General features: G+C 45.1%; 1 protein-coding gene across 1 annotated transcript in view; it reads left to right on the top strand.

Moving 5' to 3' along the window:
- Window positions 1–450: 450 nt before the first annotated feature.
- Window positions 451–15,877, top strand: part of jag1b (jagged canonical Notch ligand 1b) — a 59,595-nt gene continuing 44,168 nt past the window's right edge. Inside the window, exons 1-2 of the mRNA XM_060831840.1 lie at window positions 451–883; window positions 1,286–1,591. Coding sequence (XP_060687823.1) covers window positions 824–883; window positions 1,286–1,591 — 366 coding nt within the window. The 5' untranslated portion in view covers window positions 451–823. The remainder of the gene's footprint in view (window positions 884–1,285; window positions 1,592–15,877) is intronic.

Below are 15,877 nucleotides of genomic sequence, written 5' to 3'. Positions count from 1 at the left end.
AAATCCTCAACACTTTAGGAACCAAAAGTCACTCATTCTCTTTAACATCTGTGTGTTTTTTTTTCCAGACTCTTTTTCACCCCAAAAGCCTACTCAACCACTAATACTGCAGCAACAATAGTCTTTATTATGGTGTAGCAATCTGTAATATCCACTCCCCCTGTGCATTGGAAACTTCTTTTAAAGTTGACCCACACTAACACACTTTTTTTTTGTTCAATGCCTTCACGCTTAAATCCTCCATCTGTGGCATAATTCCATCTTCCAAAACCACCTTCTTTCCCCCCCCAAAAAAAACTTTTTTCTCTTTCCCAAAAAAAAGGGGCCGGTCTGTAGAAAGCGGATTACAAAAAAAAAGTGGGCGTTTAATATTAGGCTCGACCAGCCTTTCTAATGCATATTAATAAACGTAAACGTCTGTCTGTCTCTCTCTCTCTCTGTGTCTAGATGAAGCAGTTACTATCCCTATCAAGTAGACGGCTGTGTGGTTTTTTTTGTACGTGAAAGGAGGAGGGGAAAGGGGGATTTGTTTTGTGTTTCTGTGACTGAGGTGGAGATTTGTGTATGGGAGGGGAGACGTCGCTGGTTTTTGGAAAATAAAAGAATAATATAAAGAGAGAGAGAGAGAGCAGGCTTGCTTTCAACCCACCCCCCTTCCCCTGTTGTTTTGTTTTGCATTGATGATCCGCTTTCCTTTCAAACATTCCTTCTACCCCTGTAGCAAGTGTCTCGTCCAGTCGTGCATACGAAAATTGGTGCAGTATATTGCCGTGTTGCGTTCCGCTCCACCCTCAGTACAGCCAAGTACAAGCGAGGCGAAGCGATGGTCTGTAGTCAGCTTCCAGTCTTTGCTGCCTTCTGCCTTCTCGTTTTGCGGACCCAGGTAGGATTTTTTTTCTCTCTCTCTTTCCTCCTCCTTTTATTTCTAACTCCTTCTTCACAAAGCTGGTGCTTTTCCACGCGTGGGGAAGGGGGTGGCTGGAATTTCGAGGGCAACTTTTTTTTCCAAAAGCTCTTAGCAACTTTTCCAAATGCATTATTTCAAAAATATACTTCCAAATGCATCGCTTTTTTGGTTGCAATTTTGCTGTTACACACAAGAAAAACTCTGGGAGGCTTTTGCACTCAAGTTTGTCTCTTCAGTTTTTGTGTTGTGTGAAGTTTGTAACTTTTTTTTTGCTTTTGTTAAACGACCTTTATTTATTTTTGAAGCCGCTTGTTGTTTTGGTTTTAAAACCAAACCATTCTCTCTTCCCCCTCTTTTTTTTTCCCTCCTCCCCTGCAGTTTTCCCAGGCTTCTGGGCAGTTCGAGTTGCAGATAAACTTTATGCAGAATGCTAACGGCGAGTTGCAGAATGGGAATTGTTGTGAAGGCAGTAGCAGAAACCAAGACCGCCAGTGCGTGCGGGCTCAGTGCAACACATTCTTCAAAGTCTGCCTCAAGGAGTATCAGTCCCGTGTCTCCCCCGGCGGACCCTGCAGCTTCGGATTCTCCTCGACCCCGGTCATCGGAGGGAATACCTTTAACTTGAGGGCGGGAGGCAGCAACACAGAACGCAGGATTGTACTGCCCTTCAGTTTCGCTTGGCCGGTGAGTGAGTCCCTGGGAACTGCTGGAACAGAGAGAGAGAGAGAGAAATCTGCAGTAGCTTGTTCCCCTTGTCTGCTGCTTTTGTCTCCTTCCTCCTCCTACCCTGTGAAACAGCATTTTTTTTCACTTAGTGGATTTGTCCACCTAGTTTCCACACCTTTTCTGGCCTTGTCCACCTTCTAGTGTATACAGTACACTTTTTTTTGTGCTTGTATGTCCCACCTCATGGATTACACACTGTTGTTTTACTTGTATGTTCCACCTCATAATATTCAAATACTCTTGTAAATGCAGTTCCAACGTTTGTTTTCAAACAGTTTTCTTTAAACGGTTCTAAACCATTAACAGCTGTGTGTGTGTTCCATTGGCAATGGTTTAGCTGTCAAGACGAGTAGGGTCGACAGAATGCAGAGCAGACTTTAAGAGGACTGTTGTGTGGCCCCTTTTTTAAAAAAAAAATTGCACGCTCGAAAAGTGTTTCCACGTTTTTATTTTGGGGATGGGAGGAGTGGGAGAGACAGGAGTAGAAAGTGTTCATTGCCAACTTTTAAAAACCCTTCAGACCCACTGTGGAATGTTGATGTATGGTGAGACTCCCAACTTGCTATGTATCCCAAAAACTTGTACTCAGAGCTTCACTTTGCCACCTTTAATTTTCCCTTCCAGCCTTCGGTATTTGATCATGGAGTGTGTTTTCCTTTTCAGTAAGTGGGGATTAAACAGTCGAAGCACCTAGTGTTGTAATTTTAAACAGAAGCAGTTTGTTGTGACACAGTGACATGGTAGATCTGCAATTTTTTAGTGTAGGTGTCTGTTATTACAGCAACATCTCAGATTCTTCCAATGCAGCTTCACTCAAGGAATCCAGCTCTGGCAGACCAGCCAAGTGAAGTACTCCTGTGATCTCTTTACTATGAAATTGTTGAGTCAGATTTCATGTGAGGGGGCCAATGACAATGGAGCTGGACAATTTGCAAGCAGTTAGCACACGGTAAATTTAATGTATAATGTGTTTCTGTGGCATGAAGGTTAGTAACAGGAATTCGACTTTAAAATCTGACCTGGTTTGTACATTTTAAAGGAAATTATCAGGATTCTGAGCTAGAAGTTGTGGCTAGATGTCTAATTAGTCTCCTATTTAAAATGGTGATTCAGTTCTCCATGATAGGCACAATGTACATAGATGATACTGTTGTACTAATGTAATCTTTGTTCCCATTTAGTGATTTTCAATGTTTCTCTTCTTGTGGTGAGTGCTTTGAAATGAACAAAAGAATGGGGCAGATGTAATGATTGTGGAACCTTGATATAACTGAAATATGAGCCCACAAACTGAAACTGTGAGCTGCTATAAATTGTCACTTTCCCTTGCAAAGTTTGTGGTTGGGGGTGGGCGGGTGGATGTGGAAAGAAGATTAAGTTTCCCTTCCACAAAAAAATGGAATTTTTTTGCCATGTTCGCCAGTGTCAAAGTGCACCAACATCCCACTGAAACACTACAGTGTTTCCTTTTTTTTAAAAAAAATGGGTCTGTTGCTGAGAGTGACGGTCAACCTGCAGATGGTAAAGTAGAGGACTGTCTGGATTATGTCCATCTCTTCTCTTTCACACACTTTCTCATAAAGATGAAAAATGAAACATTGGTCATTGAGGTGCAGGCAAGCAAAATGGCTTTGCAAACACTTAGTAAGTAATTTTGCTTGCCCTGTCCCATAGTAGTCCAGTAAGCTCTTAGCAGAGTATTTGTGAATGGCCTTTGTAGTGTTGAGAGGCATGGAGAAATTGAGAATATTGTCTGGGAAAAGTTGTGCAGTGATGTTTGAGACTGAATGTCTGGTGTTTGACTGCATCCCCTGCACTTGGACCTCCTAATCAGCCTGGGTCTTTTCACAATGGGGCTGTCCCAGATTTTAGTTCCTTCTCACTGGTTTATCGTAGGCGATCTGATACAAAGGAGGACATTCCTTGTAATTGGGGGTATATGGTTGGAAAAGCTGTGTTGCCATGACTACAACTATTGACACTTCCTTTCTCTCTCTTCCCCACCCCCCACTTTTGTGTTGAAAGGTGAGCTCTAATTGGCCATTGTCATTTTGCATGCTTACTCATTCAGCGGGCATGTACTTAGCAATTCCAGCCATTATGACAAATCAGCAAATGTAAATTGTGCTACAGTAGGGTGAGGCAGAAGTCGGGAGGGAATTGTTGTATATAATAGCAAATGTGAGGGTAAATTTTCGCAAATAGTTCACAGCTCAGCTCCTGATGTGCCAGGGCCTGACAGGGAAATGAGAGTAATGAGTGTGGAGATGGTGGACTGTTAAATTCATTGAGATGACTGGGAGGTTGAATGAGTTGCCAGGAAACGCAGCAACAGGCTGGCGCTGAGGAATAACTAGAAACCACTCAAGCTGCACCTGCATTGGGAAGAGTTGGCGCAACTCCCTGTTTCCCTTTTGTAAAAATAGTCGGTCCCGAGTTTTAAAATTCTGCTCCACTTACGATCGACGTGTTAGCATTGTATACAGGTCTGCTGCTTTCCTTTTTTTTAATTTGCGGTAAACCCAGCCTTGCATTTCTGAGGGATGACCCCAGATTATCTCCAGTAAATCCATCTCTCCTTGACGCAGAACTGTTCAGCAAAGGCTATGGCCATGACAATGGAAAAGTAAATATAAAATTGTTGCAGTGGTCGGATGTGTCCTGCATTCTGCCAATTCAATTTGTCAGAACTGGCAGATTCTAAGCGCTCAATTCTGTTGACTCTCCTTCCCTGATTCTTCATTTTACAAAGACTTTGTTGCTCAGTATTTAACTCAATGTAAAACCTCATCAAAATGTCTTGTCAGGGCACAGTACTTAAAATGTTGCTTGTATCACCCCCCCTCTCAGCTTCTCCAGGTGAGTTGTAAACTTTTGAAACAACCCGTGAATGACTTGAATTTTGGACGGTTGCAAGGTAATTAGAGTCACAGATCTGGAGCAGAAATTAACTTGATGTAATCTGGTGGGGGTGTGCTCGAAGTTGGCTTGGTGTACAAACCAGACAGTCTCTTGGCTCCAGTAAGTTATATTCCTTCCACGCCGCCAGCACGTGTAGTTTATTCAAGAAAGTGAGTTTTTTTTCCTCTGGTTTTGATTGACACAGCTTTTGTATGGAATTTGGGGACCATTTTACTAAATTTGGTGGGTTTGTCCTGGGAATAATCAGTTATCCTTCCCCCTTCCGGTATGCCCGACCAAGATTTATTTCGAAAAATTAAAACTATCTGCTTAACCTGTTGATTTTTTAAAAAAATCAGGCTAAAACAAAATTGGTTCAGCTTTTTAGCGGAGGTGCTGAGTTTCAACATTTTCAATATATTAAAAGTCCTGCAAAAGGATTGCTTTTTAACTCTGCAGCTCCAAGAGTTTTGTTCACGAGTTGATTCGCTTAGCAGTGATTGTATTCAACGAAATTTATAATTTTGCCAGGGAGCGAGTTTGTGGTGAGGTTGTGACTTCAAACAGTACTGTAGCACTAAGAAACAGCACGATAATGTCCTCAAGCATTGCAAATCTGTCATTTTTAGAATGCCCATGGTTTTGAGCTGCACTTGTGATCTCTAGGCAGTGTAAGGGAGGCTGCACCTGGTACTTTGTGTGAAAGTGTGTGGGAAACCTCTGGCTAGCCAATCAGTGCCCTGATTATGCCTTCTGGCAAAATCAATGGTAATCAACTTCAGATGTGGATTTTTAGGAGGGGGGGAAAAGAACACTTTTTTTGAGGTAGATGAAGTTGACTTAAATTTGCCTTTAATGCCTGTGGCACATGCTTTTGTGGCCTAGCTCAGCAAATGTTCATGTTGCTCGTAATAGAGGTAAAACCTAGCTGAAATTCTTGGGCCAGTTGAGATCAAATGTCAATTTTTCAAGTTGCTTAAGATGCAGTGGCTGCTTCTGAGCGTGTGATTGTAGCAGCAGACGCAGGGATCTTGTGCAGTTGTTCCTTTTGTCTGAGAAATGGAGTGTGTGCAATGAAATGCTTCCTGGTATTGGTAACAAAGTAATTTTGACGTAACTGAAAAATCTGGCTTTGTTTTAGTCAGTGGTGATGTTTGCTACACACAACAGTGCGACTGTGAGGAAACCACATGTCGATCGAAAATGGCCAATTCATTTGGGAAGCCATTTTGTGTGGAGTAACGTTTTAGTCACAAAATTTAAGTTAGCTGCAAGATTGTCGATTTAAGTTGTATCAGGGCGAGCAAGGAGTTTGTGACTCAGGCTTGTGGATAAAGATCAGTGATACAGTTTATGCAAGCAAGACTTGATTTTTTTTTCCCCCAAAAAATGCCCTGAGTTCATTCTGTTTAATTATGGCCTGGGAAGCTCTTGTCCAGACTTGCTGTCTGTTAACCTGACTGGTTGTGCCTGACTAACTGAGAGGTATTGCTGCTTGTCACTTTATAGCTTCAGTAGCTGGTGCATTTGACAGATTTATCAACGCGCTGTTTCTCTCAAATAAAAGCAAATCCAAAAAAAAAGGGGGAGGGGGGGCTTCATTCTCATCAAACTTGGAAAACTTTGCCTTTTCCAGCATGATAACATTTTGCATTGTGCTCACGTTCTGTCCTCCTCCCCACACCAACTCCTCCCCGACTTTTTTTTTGGAAACAAAAAACACGCTGTGTTGGACTTATCAGTGTTTGGAGTCTAGGAAGTGGTGTTCTGGTCACCCAGACAGAGGTGGGGATTGCTAATATTAACCAAGAACAATAGGAAAAGCAAACTGACTGCACTGAGGATTACAGAATATAATGGAACCTTCCAGAAATAATGCTAATACATGACAAGCAACAGGAAGCACCAGTAGACTCAGCATTGCTAAGCTCCACACCAGAACTCCACAATGGCAACGTCAGCACATTATATATTCATGGGCTGCTAATTATTCCAGCAGGCCTTGCTAGGTCAGGCACTGACCCGGTTTGTGGGGTGTTTGGATAGCGGTGTTTCAACCTTTCTGTGGCGGGGGAGGGAAGGAGGAGGAGGGAGGGAGGAAGAAAGAGAGAGAGACAGCTGCTGTGATTCGGGGGGCTGGTCTTCAGTTGCTCCTGTACTCTGACGAGAGCGAGAGACTTGCAGCTGCTTCTGTCATTAATTTGGGTTTTACATCTCAACTTAACGTGGCAATGAACTGTGTGGTTTTTATTTCCCCCCCCCCCCCCCCCCCCGCCCCCAGCCCCCTCTTTTTCTGGATCTAGATGTGGTTTATTTGGCTTGCTGTCAGTGGAAACACAAGTGTTCCCTTTTGTCTTGGGGGTGGGTGTCTGTGAGCTATCGAACCTGCCATTGGAGTAGTGCTGTTGGGGTCTTGAGGGATATTGGATCACAGTTTGGCTCTAGCTGGGTGTCTAACAGCGTGTGCCTTTATGGTAAAGCTTTCCCTCACGTGCTTTGTTTGATGGGATGAAATAAAAGGATCCCACTGTATACATCAAACTCTCTAACGCATTGTTTAGCTGATTCTGTCTGATTGATTGTTGTATGGTATTGCTCTGAAGGGTGCAAAACAGCTGGGAGCTACCTAAGCCTTTGCACCAGCCTCCTCGGTGTTTTTAAGCTTTTTGTGACCTTTGGGGGTCACCAAGTGCTTTATAATCATGGCGGTGAGTTGGCTCAGTTGGCTGGATGGCTGGTTTGTGATGTATGGGTTACCGTAAACATTATCCCCACTTGACCTCACTCCTTGTGACCCTCTGGTTACGCTCCCCACCTGTCCCCTCTCCCTCGGCAGTTCTCTGGGACTCTGGCGAATTTTTATCTTGCAGCCAATTGAGTGGTTTTGAAGTTGCCACAGCTATACCGAACCTTAGGTTATTAGAGAGAGCGATGATTGGTTTAACCAGCGGCTTACCGCGCCTCAGACAAGGGGAGAGGTTGAGGAGGAGAGTCCTTCACGGTCACCTCAGCCGGTGTGGGAACGGAGCCAACACCAGGCTCACTGTTGTAGCCACAATGAGTGAACTGACCATTGGAACTGTAGATGTGGGAAACGCAATGCTAATTTGTGCCCAGCAAGCTCCCACAGGCAAGGGGGGGGGGGGGGGGAGGTAGTGGTGGAGGGAGAGAGATGCTGTGTGAAATCTTTTGGGTCCACCTGAGGTAGCAAAGTTGGCTTCTACTGAAAGGACTTTGTCATTCCTCCTTTCTGTTGCCCTGGGATGTTAGCTGAGATGGATCTGGGACTTGAACCTGCAATCTTCTGACTTCCACCCTGAGACTGCTGCCAGCTAAGTGACTGCTGATTTGAGGTGGATAGTACATTCAGACCTATTTAACTTTGCCAATAAACCCTTTTTTGCACCTAACTGCCTGGGAGTTGACTGAGCGGCTGGTTTGTGATGGTGACATCAACGGCGTGGGTTCAATTCCTGAACTGGCTGAGGTTATCATGAAGGAGACTCCTTCTCAACATCTCCCCTTGCCTGAGGTGTGCTGACCCTCTGCTTAAACCACCACGAGTTGTGTATCTCTTTCACTGTCTCTTGCCCACCCCTCTGTTCCTTTGTCTGGCAGGGTCTCTGGTCCTTGATCTGGTAACACTGTGGCAGTTTAACGGTTTCTTGAAAGCTCGATTTGTCTTAACATTTAATGAAGGGAGTGATGCATGCACTGTAGTTTGCTTAATGTGATAGCTGGAAAATTTGGCAATGAAACTGCAAATTAATCTGAGCAAAGTCCTTAAAAATATAGAAGGTTGAGATGTAGGAAAGAGACACTTAAAACATCAAAGATTAATAATAAGAGGAAAGTATAGATTGACCAAAGAAAGCCTGTGACAGGGTTGTTTTAATTAAGAAATAGTTGCGATTTAAATGAAGCTTGTAGATTCATTTGTAGTCTTCAAATGTTTACCCAGTTCCCCATTGAAGTTGTAAGGATATGGAGGATGTAGCAAATTGGGTTACTCCCTGAAAGCATCTGCCTGAAAGTAATGGCGGAATGGCCTTCTGTACTGTACTCGTCTTTGTAGGTGCAGTATTCCATAATACATTGACCAAGAGGCTGACCTCGACTTAACCCCCTGTGTTGGATCTTGATGCTTCCTGTAGCTCATTAGAATGGCCGACTGGTGACATTGAACTGCTTTACTATGTTCCTTCTGTACCAGATAATTTCCTCCTCCCCCCACCCTTCCGTGTGGAGGTAGAATCATTAACTCAAAGTATTTGGAGTCTAGACTTGGCTCATCACTTCACTTTGAACTTGTAGAGCTTGGTTCTGAAATCTTGTGTTGAAGGTCACGTGTGGCAATGTGTTTTTAGGTTTGTGTCTGGTGAAAGTTAGGATTGTTCTTATTTTAAGGAAACCAATACTCCAAGTAGATCAGCAAGACAAGGAAATGCCACTGAGTCCGTTGTATTGACCAGGAAGGGAAGATACATAACTGCAAGGAGGCAAAATGAACCGTAAGTTTGGGGCCTATAAGTGCAATGTTGTGTGTTGATAGTGCGGTGCTGGAAAAGCACAGGTCAGGCAGCATCTGAGGAGCAGGAGAATCATTGTTTCAGGCAAAAGTCCTTCATCTGATGAAGGGCATATGTTTGAAACATCAACTCTTCTGCTCGGATGCTGCCTGACCTGCTGTGCTTTTCCAGCACCATGCTCTCGACTCTGATCTCCAGCATCTGCAGTCCTTGCTTTCTCCTATGTGAAATATTAAACCGTGTCTATCTGTTGTGACTTTCTTTGTGCTATTGAAAGGTGCAACTGCTTTATCACTTCTACAATACTTCTTTTCCCCCCCTCCCCAACCCCCTTGAGTATATTTCCACAAGAACTGGTGAGATGGGATTTGAGATTTTTCATTCTTACCGTTTTAAATGATATTAAGTCAACATCTACTCCTTAAATAACTCACTGACAAAGATGATTGTTAGTAACTAATGAAATGCTATAGAGATCAATGGGGTCATAGTTATTTTATACATATATTCATAACTTGGATGAGGAAAGTGCACATACTATAGCCAAGTTTGCACATGACACAAATACATGGGAAGGCAAGTGGTGAGGCTGACACATTCTGCAGCAAGATATAGACATGTTAAGTGATGAGTAATAATTTGGCAGATGGAAGTATTACGTGAGAAACTGAGACCTGCTCTTTGGCAGGAAGAATAGAGGAGCTGTGTGTTATAGTGACTGACAAAATAGAGGGACTTGGGAGTCCCTTGTACATCTTAAACATAAGTTCAGGGAATAAGGATGGCAAGTGGAATGTTGCTTTTAATTCCATAAGAATGGAGTATAAAAATAGGGGAGCAGGTCAGGCAGCATCCAAGGAGCAGGAGAATCGACGTTTCTGGCATAAGCCCTTTTTCAGGAATGAGAAAGGTGTGCCAAGCAGGCTAAGGTAAAAGGTAGGGAGGAGGGACTTGGAGGAGGGGTGTTGGGAATGCGATAGGTGGAAGGAGGTCAAGGTGAGGGTGATAGGCCAGAGAGGTCAGGAAGAAGATTGCAGGTCAAGAAGGCGGTGCTGAGTCCGAGGGTTGAGACTGAGACAAGTTGGGGGGAGGGGAAATGAGGAAACTGGAGAAATCTGCATTCATCCCTTGTGGTTGGAGGGTTCCTAGGTGGAAGATGAGGCGCTCTTCCTCCAGGCGTCGTGTTGCCATGGTCTGGTGATGGAGGCGGCCAAGGACCTGCATGTCCTTCGTGGAGTGGGAGGGGGAGTTAGTTTTCTACTACAGGGTGGTTGGGTTGGTTGGTGTGGGTGTCCCAGAGGTGTTCTCTGAAACGTTCCGCAAGTAGGCGGCCCCTCTCCCCAATGTAGAAGAGGCCACATCAGGTGCAGCGGATGCAGTAAATGATGTGTGTGGAGGTGCAGGTAAATTTGTGACGGATATGGAAGGATCCCTTGGGGCCTTGGAGAGAAGTAAGGGAGGTGGTGTGGGCGCAAGTTTTGCATTTCTTGCTGTTGCAGGGAAAGTTGCCGGGAGTGGAGGTTGAGCTGGTGGGGGTGTGGACCTGACGAGGGAGTCTTGGAGGGAGTGGTCTTTCCGGAGGTGTAATCTAGGTAGCTGTGGCAGTGTTCTATTGGTCTAGGAAGGGGAGGGAGGAGTCTGAGACAGAGGAAAAGGTGAGGGGTGGTGCCACTGTAGCTGTGGAAGATGGACTTTTCCACCTATTTCTCCGCTACATCGATGACTGTATCGGCACTACCTCGTGCTCCCACGAGGAGGTTGAAACTTTACTAACACCTTCCACCCTGACTTCAAATTTACCTGGACCGTCTCAGATTCCTCCCTCTCTTTCCTAGACCCCTCCATTTCTATCTTGGGCGACCGACTCAACACAGATATTTACTATAAACCGACCGACTCCCACCCTGCCCCCTGTAAAAATGCCATCCCATATTCCCAATTCCTTCACCTCTGTCGCATCTGCTCCCAGGAGGTCCAATTCCAATACTGTACAGCCCAGATGGCCTCCTTCAAAGACCGCAATTTCCCCCCAGACATGGTTGACGATGCTCTCCGCCGCATCTCCTTCACTTCCCGCTCCTCCGCCCTTGAGCCCCGCGCCTCCAATCGCCACCAGGACAGAACCCCACTGGTCCTCACCTACCACCCCACCAACCTCCAGATACATCGTATCATCCTTCGTCATTTCCGCCACCTCCAAACAGACCCCACCACCAAGAGTATATTTCCCTCCCCTCCCCTATCAGCGTTCCGGAAAGACCACTCCCTTCGTGACTCCCTCGTCAGGTCCACCCCCCCCCCACCAACCCAACCTCCACTCCCGGCACCTTCCCCTGTAACTGCAAGAAATGCAAAACTTGCACCCACACCTCCCCCCTCACTTCCCTCCAAGGCCCCAAGAGATCCTTCCATATCTGTCACAAATTCACCTGCACCTCCACACACATCATTTACTGCATCAGCTGCACCCGATGTGGCCGCCTCTACGTTGAGGAGACAGGCCGTCTACTTGCGGAACGTTTCAGAGAACACCTCTGGGACACTCTCACCAACCAACCCAACCGCCCCGTGGCAGAACACTTTAACTCCCCCTCCCACTCCGCGAAGGACATGCAGGTCCTTGGCCGCCTCCATTGCCAGACCATGGCAACACGACGCCTGGAGGAAGAGCGCCTCATCTTCCACCTAGGAGCCCTCCGAGCACAAAGGATGAATGCAGATTTCTCCAGCTTCCTAATTCCCCCCCCCCCCCCCCCCCCCCCCAATCTTATCTCAGTCCTAACCCTCGGACTCAGCACCGCCTTCTTGACCTGTAATCAACTTCCTTACCTCTCCGGCCTATCAGCCTCACCTTGACCTCCTTCCACCTATCACATTCCCAGTGCCCCTCCCTTAAGTCCCCCCCTCCCTAGCTTTTACCTTAGCACGCTTGGCACACCTTCCTCATTCCTGAAAAAGGGCTTACACCCGAAAAGTCGATTCTCCTGCTCCTTGGATGCTGCCTGACCTGCTGCACTTTTCCAGCAACACATTTTTCAGCTCTGATCTCCAGCATCTGCAGTCCTCACTTTCTCCTACAAAAATAGGAGAATCTTCCTAAAACTATACAAGGTATTGGACCACAATTTTGGGCCCCTTTTCTAAGGAAATTTATCTTGCTATCGGAAGCAGTCCAGAGAAAGATAATTAGGCTGATACCCACTCCCACCTATTCCTGGTATCACAGATGCTGGAGATTAGTGGTGCTGGAAAAGCGCAGCAGTGATTCCTGCTGAAGGGCTCATCAGGATGGGTTTCATGATGAAGGGCTCTTGCCCGAAATGTCAGTTTTCCTGCTGGGATGCTGCCTGACCTGTGCTTTTCCAGTACCACTCTAATCTTGATACCAGGACTGACTAGTGGGAGGAGGTTGAGTTGATCAGTAGAGAGAACGAGTGTTGACCTTATTGAAATACGCAAGATTATTAGGGGACTTGACAGGGTAGAGTGTATTCCTTTGGGTCAGTCTAGGATCAGAGGACGTCATCTCAAGACATGAGGAATTTTGAGGATAGTGAATTTATGGAATTCTTTCCCACAGAGGGCTGTCAAGACTGGGTAACTGAGTATCTTTGAGATTGAGAGAGAAGTTTTTAAATAGCTGAGAGTCGTGGCAGGAAGGTGGAGTTGAAGATGATCGAAATCTCATGATCTCAATTATAGAGCAGGCTTGATGGGCTGAATGGGAGAAAGTGAGGACTGCAGATGCTGGAGATCAGAGCTGAAAAGTGTGGTGCTGGAAAAGCGCAGCAGGTTCAGGCAGCATCCGAGGAGCAGTAGGGATGATGTTTTGAGCATGAGCTCTTTCAGAGCTGAATGACCTGTTCCTGCTAACTCGTTATAGGCAATGTATTCCATTGCTTAAAAAAATTTGTTAACCTCCCTATTATAGATTATAATCTATTTGAAAGTATACTTTTCCAACTCCAATGAACAATATTCCTTTGATAACTGTTCCACTGCATTGTGTATACATTTCAAATCTTGTAAACTTTGTGTGCACTTGTTAACTTGTGTTTTTGGGGAAGGGGTGGGGCCCCACATTATCAATACCTTACAATAAACTCCGAAAACCTTTTCTGTTCTGGCGTCGGGAATCAGCTGTGAGACAGCTTTCTAGCCAAGTGCCGTAGATGAGCTTTTGTTTTTGGTAAATTAGATCGAATATTTAGCAATTAGTAACACACAAGACAGTGTGAACATCAATTGATTATAATAACTTGGAAATTAAGTACAAAGTATGTGAACTTTTTTATTGTGATGGTATCTGATATGAGGAAAGGTAGCTGTCTCTGTTTTCCCGTGCAGCCTCCTAGAAGGGTCGCTATTAGTTCACGTGTGTTTAATTGTGTGACAAAATATTTAAACGGCAGAATGATATCTTTATGCAGGACATAACTGCAGTGTCTTGAGCTGTCCATTAGTTGTGTGTGTAGGTCAGAACTCGACATGGGGAAAAATGAAGGGTGTAGCGACATCTATCTGACACTGACCCGTCAGTGAATCATCAGGGGAACACTTTAATGCAACACATGTCAATATTTGGTGATTGATGTATGACCAAGTTGTTTTACACAAGGTGTGGACTTTTGAAATTCATTTGGAGAATCTGGGTGCCACTAGCTGGGCCCGTACTTACTACCTGTTCCATAATGCCTTTTGAGAAGGTGAGAGTGCTGCGATGAACTAAGTTGTACGTAGACCCAGTGCTAGGGAGGGAATTCCAGGATTTTGACCCAGCGACACTAGCAGAACGGCGATAATTTCCAAGTCAGGATGGTGAGGGGATTGGAGGGGGGGTGGAGGTGATTGCAGGTGGTGATGTTGCCGTGTATCTGCTGCCCTTGTCGTCCTCTCTCGATGGCAAAGGTAGTGGGTTTGAAAGATGCTGTCCATAGAGCCTTGGAGAATTTCTGCAGTGTCTCATGTTGTGTGCGGGTTGCATCTTTGCTACAATTGATTGTAATCTTCTACCTGAGGCATTAAGAGGAAAGACCAACCTAAATGTAGTTCATCAAAGACTTGTCGCTCCTTGTGCTTTGAAATGCTAAGCCAAGCTCTTACACTACTTCAGTGGATGGGATGGCATTTATATAATTTGGACATTCCTCTATCTTATGGGGCTGGTGTGGACCTGTTGGCTTTTGTCAAGTGGTTCAGGTTCTTCAGATGTAAGCCTTGGGCCATGAGTGCTGACCTGTGTCAAGTTGTTGCCTTTGACAATGGAGAAGTTTTGTAATGGAGCCTGGTTGAGGTTTCAGCTGACGTCATTGTGCCCATGCCCGCTCCATCAGGGATCGCTCGATCGTGTGTTGGGGCCTTCCCATTTGTTCCCCCCACTCACTTGAGTAGAGTCTGAACTTACCGTTTCTGAATTGTTTTGCCTATTTTAGTTAAAACGCACCCGTTCCACTCTGCTGACCGTGGACCAAGTTCAGCTGGTCCTTTTTTTTTCCGATTTGGCAGCAACCTATCCTGCAAAATGCATTTTGCATTGAAATGAAATGTGGCTGAATTAATAAATATTTGTCTTTGGTCCCAGCCACTGATTTCTCCCCTCTTTCCTGCTTCAGAAACAATTGCATGTGAACTTGCAGACGCATTGCACCAAGAGAAAGGTCTTGGTAATGTTCATCAGCTTGACCCCACTTTATTCAGGTTGTCTAGTGAGAAACACTTCCATGTGTTGGTTCTAGACCTGACTGTTGCAATGTTGTTGGTACATGCCTCCCCCATCCTCTGCATACTTGAAGTCTCTTAAAAGCTGTTGCCTGCTCACTAAGTTAAAGCGAGTCTCGTGCTGTCAAAGTACCCGTGGTTCAATTTTAAAACTCCCATCCTTGGTTTTTGTTTTTGGATTCTCAGTCTTCTGGTCTCTAACTTCTTCTGGCCCTTACAATCCTCCAATCTCTGCACTCTTCAAATTGCTTCTGTTTTCCATTGGTCAGGTGTTACTCACTTCAGGCTGTCTGGGTGCTACCTTCAGAAGCACCACTGCCTCTTCTTTCCCCCCTCCTTTAGTCAGCTGCTGCTTTAACGCTAGCTCTTCAGCCAATTGTCACCTGTCCCAAAGGTCCCCTCGTCTGGGACTGTGCGACACTACCGAGCACTGAAGAGTAATACCAACACTTAAGTTTTATTACTGCACTCCCGTGGAGCATTTAGGACATCGTTGTCAAAGGTGCTATGTAAACGTAGCATGTCTGTGGAGCCCTGCAGGTGATAACTGTGATTTTTCTTTCTCTCTTCCCCCATTGTCTTGACCAATTTCTATCATCTGTGCCCGCCATTTCATAATACAAAGCCTGAGTAACAAGCCATGCATACATTTGATATTTGAGCTGTTTGCTTTTAGGGTTTAATTGATCCAAGCCCCCTTTTTTTGTGTGTCATCGCACTTTCAAAGCTAACTTGTGATTACGCATTATTTCCCATGTTGAATTGGCGTTTTGGTGGCATTAGTCAATGCTGTGATTCTGGCGAATGCTTTTCGAGGCTATGGGTTGGAGAGTCTAAGTTGAGTCTGTAGGTTAGGTTTAGTACTTGCCTGGACTTGTCTGGTTTTGGTTGTGTTAGAGGCTTTTTTTTCCCACAGTTATCGGAGTGAAACTTCAGTTTCGCTTGGCTTTGACTCTGACACATAATTAAGTCTCGGTCCAAAAATATTGTCTATCACACCTTTCTCTTTTATTTGCAGAATTCCTGATTGCAGCTCACAATAGAGTTTGAGGCATTGTTGTTTCGGACTGTTGGTGTCAGCATTGTGACCGTCAAC

Source organism: Hemiscyllium ocellatum, chromosome 10, assembly GCF_020745735.1.
Source record: "Hemiscyllium ocellatum isolate sHemOce1 chromosome 10, sHemOce1.pat.X.cur, whole genome shotgun sequence".
NCBI lineage: Eukaryota > Metazoa > Chordata > Chondrichthyes > Orectolobiformes > Hemiscylliidae > Hemiscyllium > Hemiscyllium ocellatum.
Note: the sequence above shows the minus strand (reverse complement) of the source record. Positions and strands in the feature narration are given on the sequence as shown.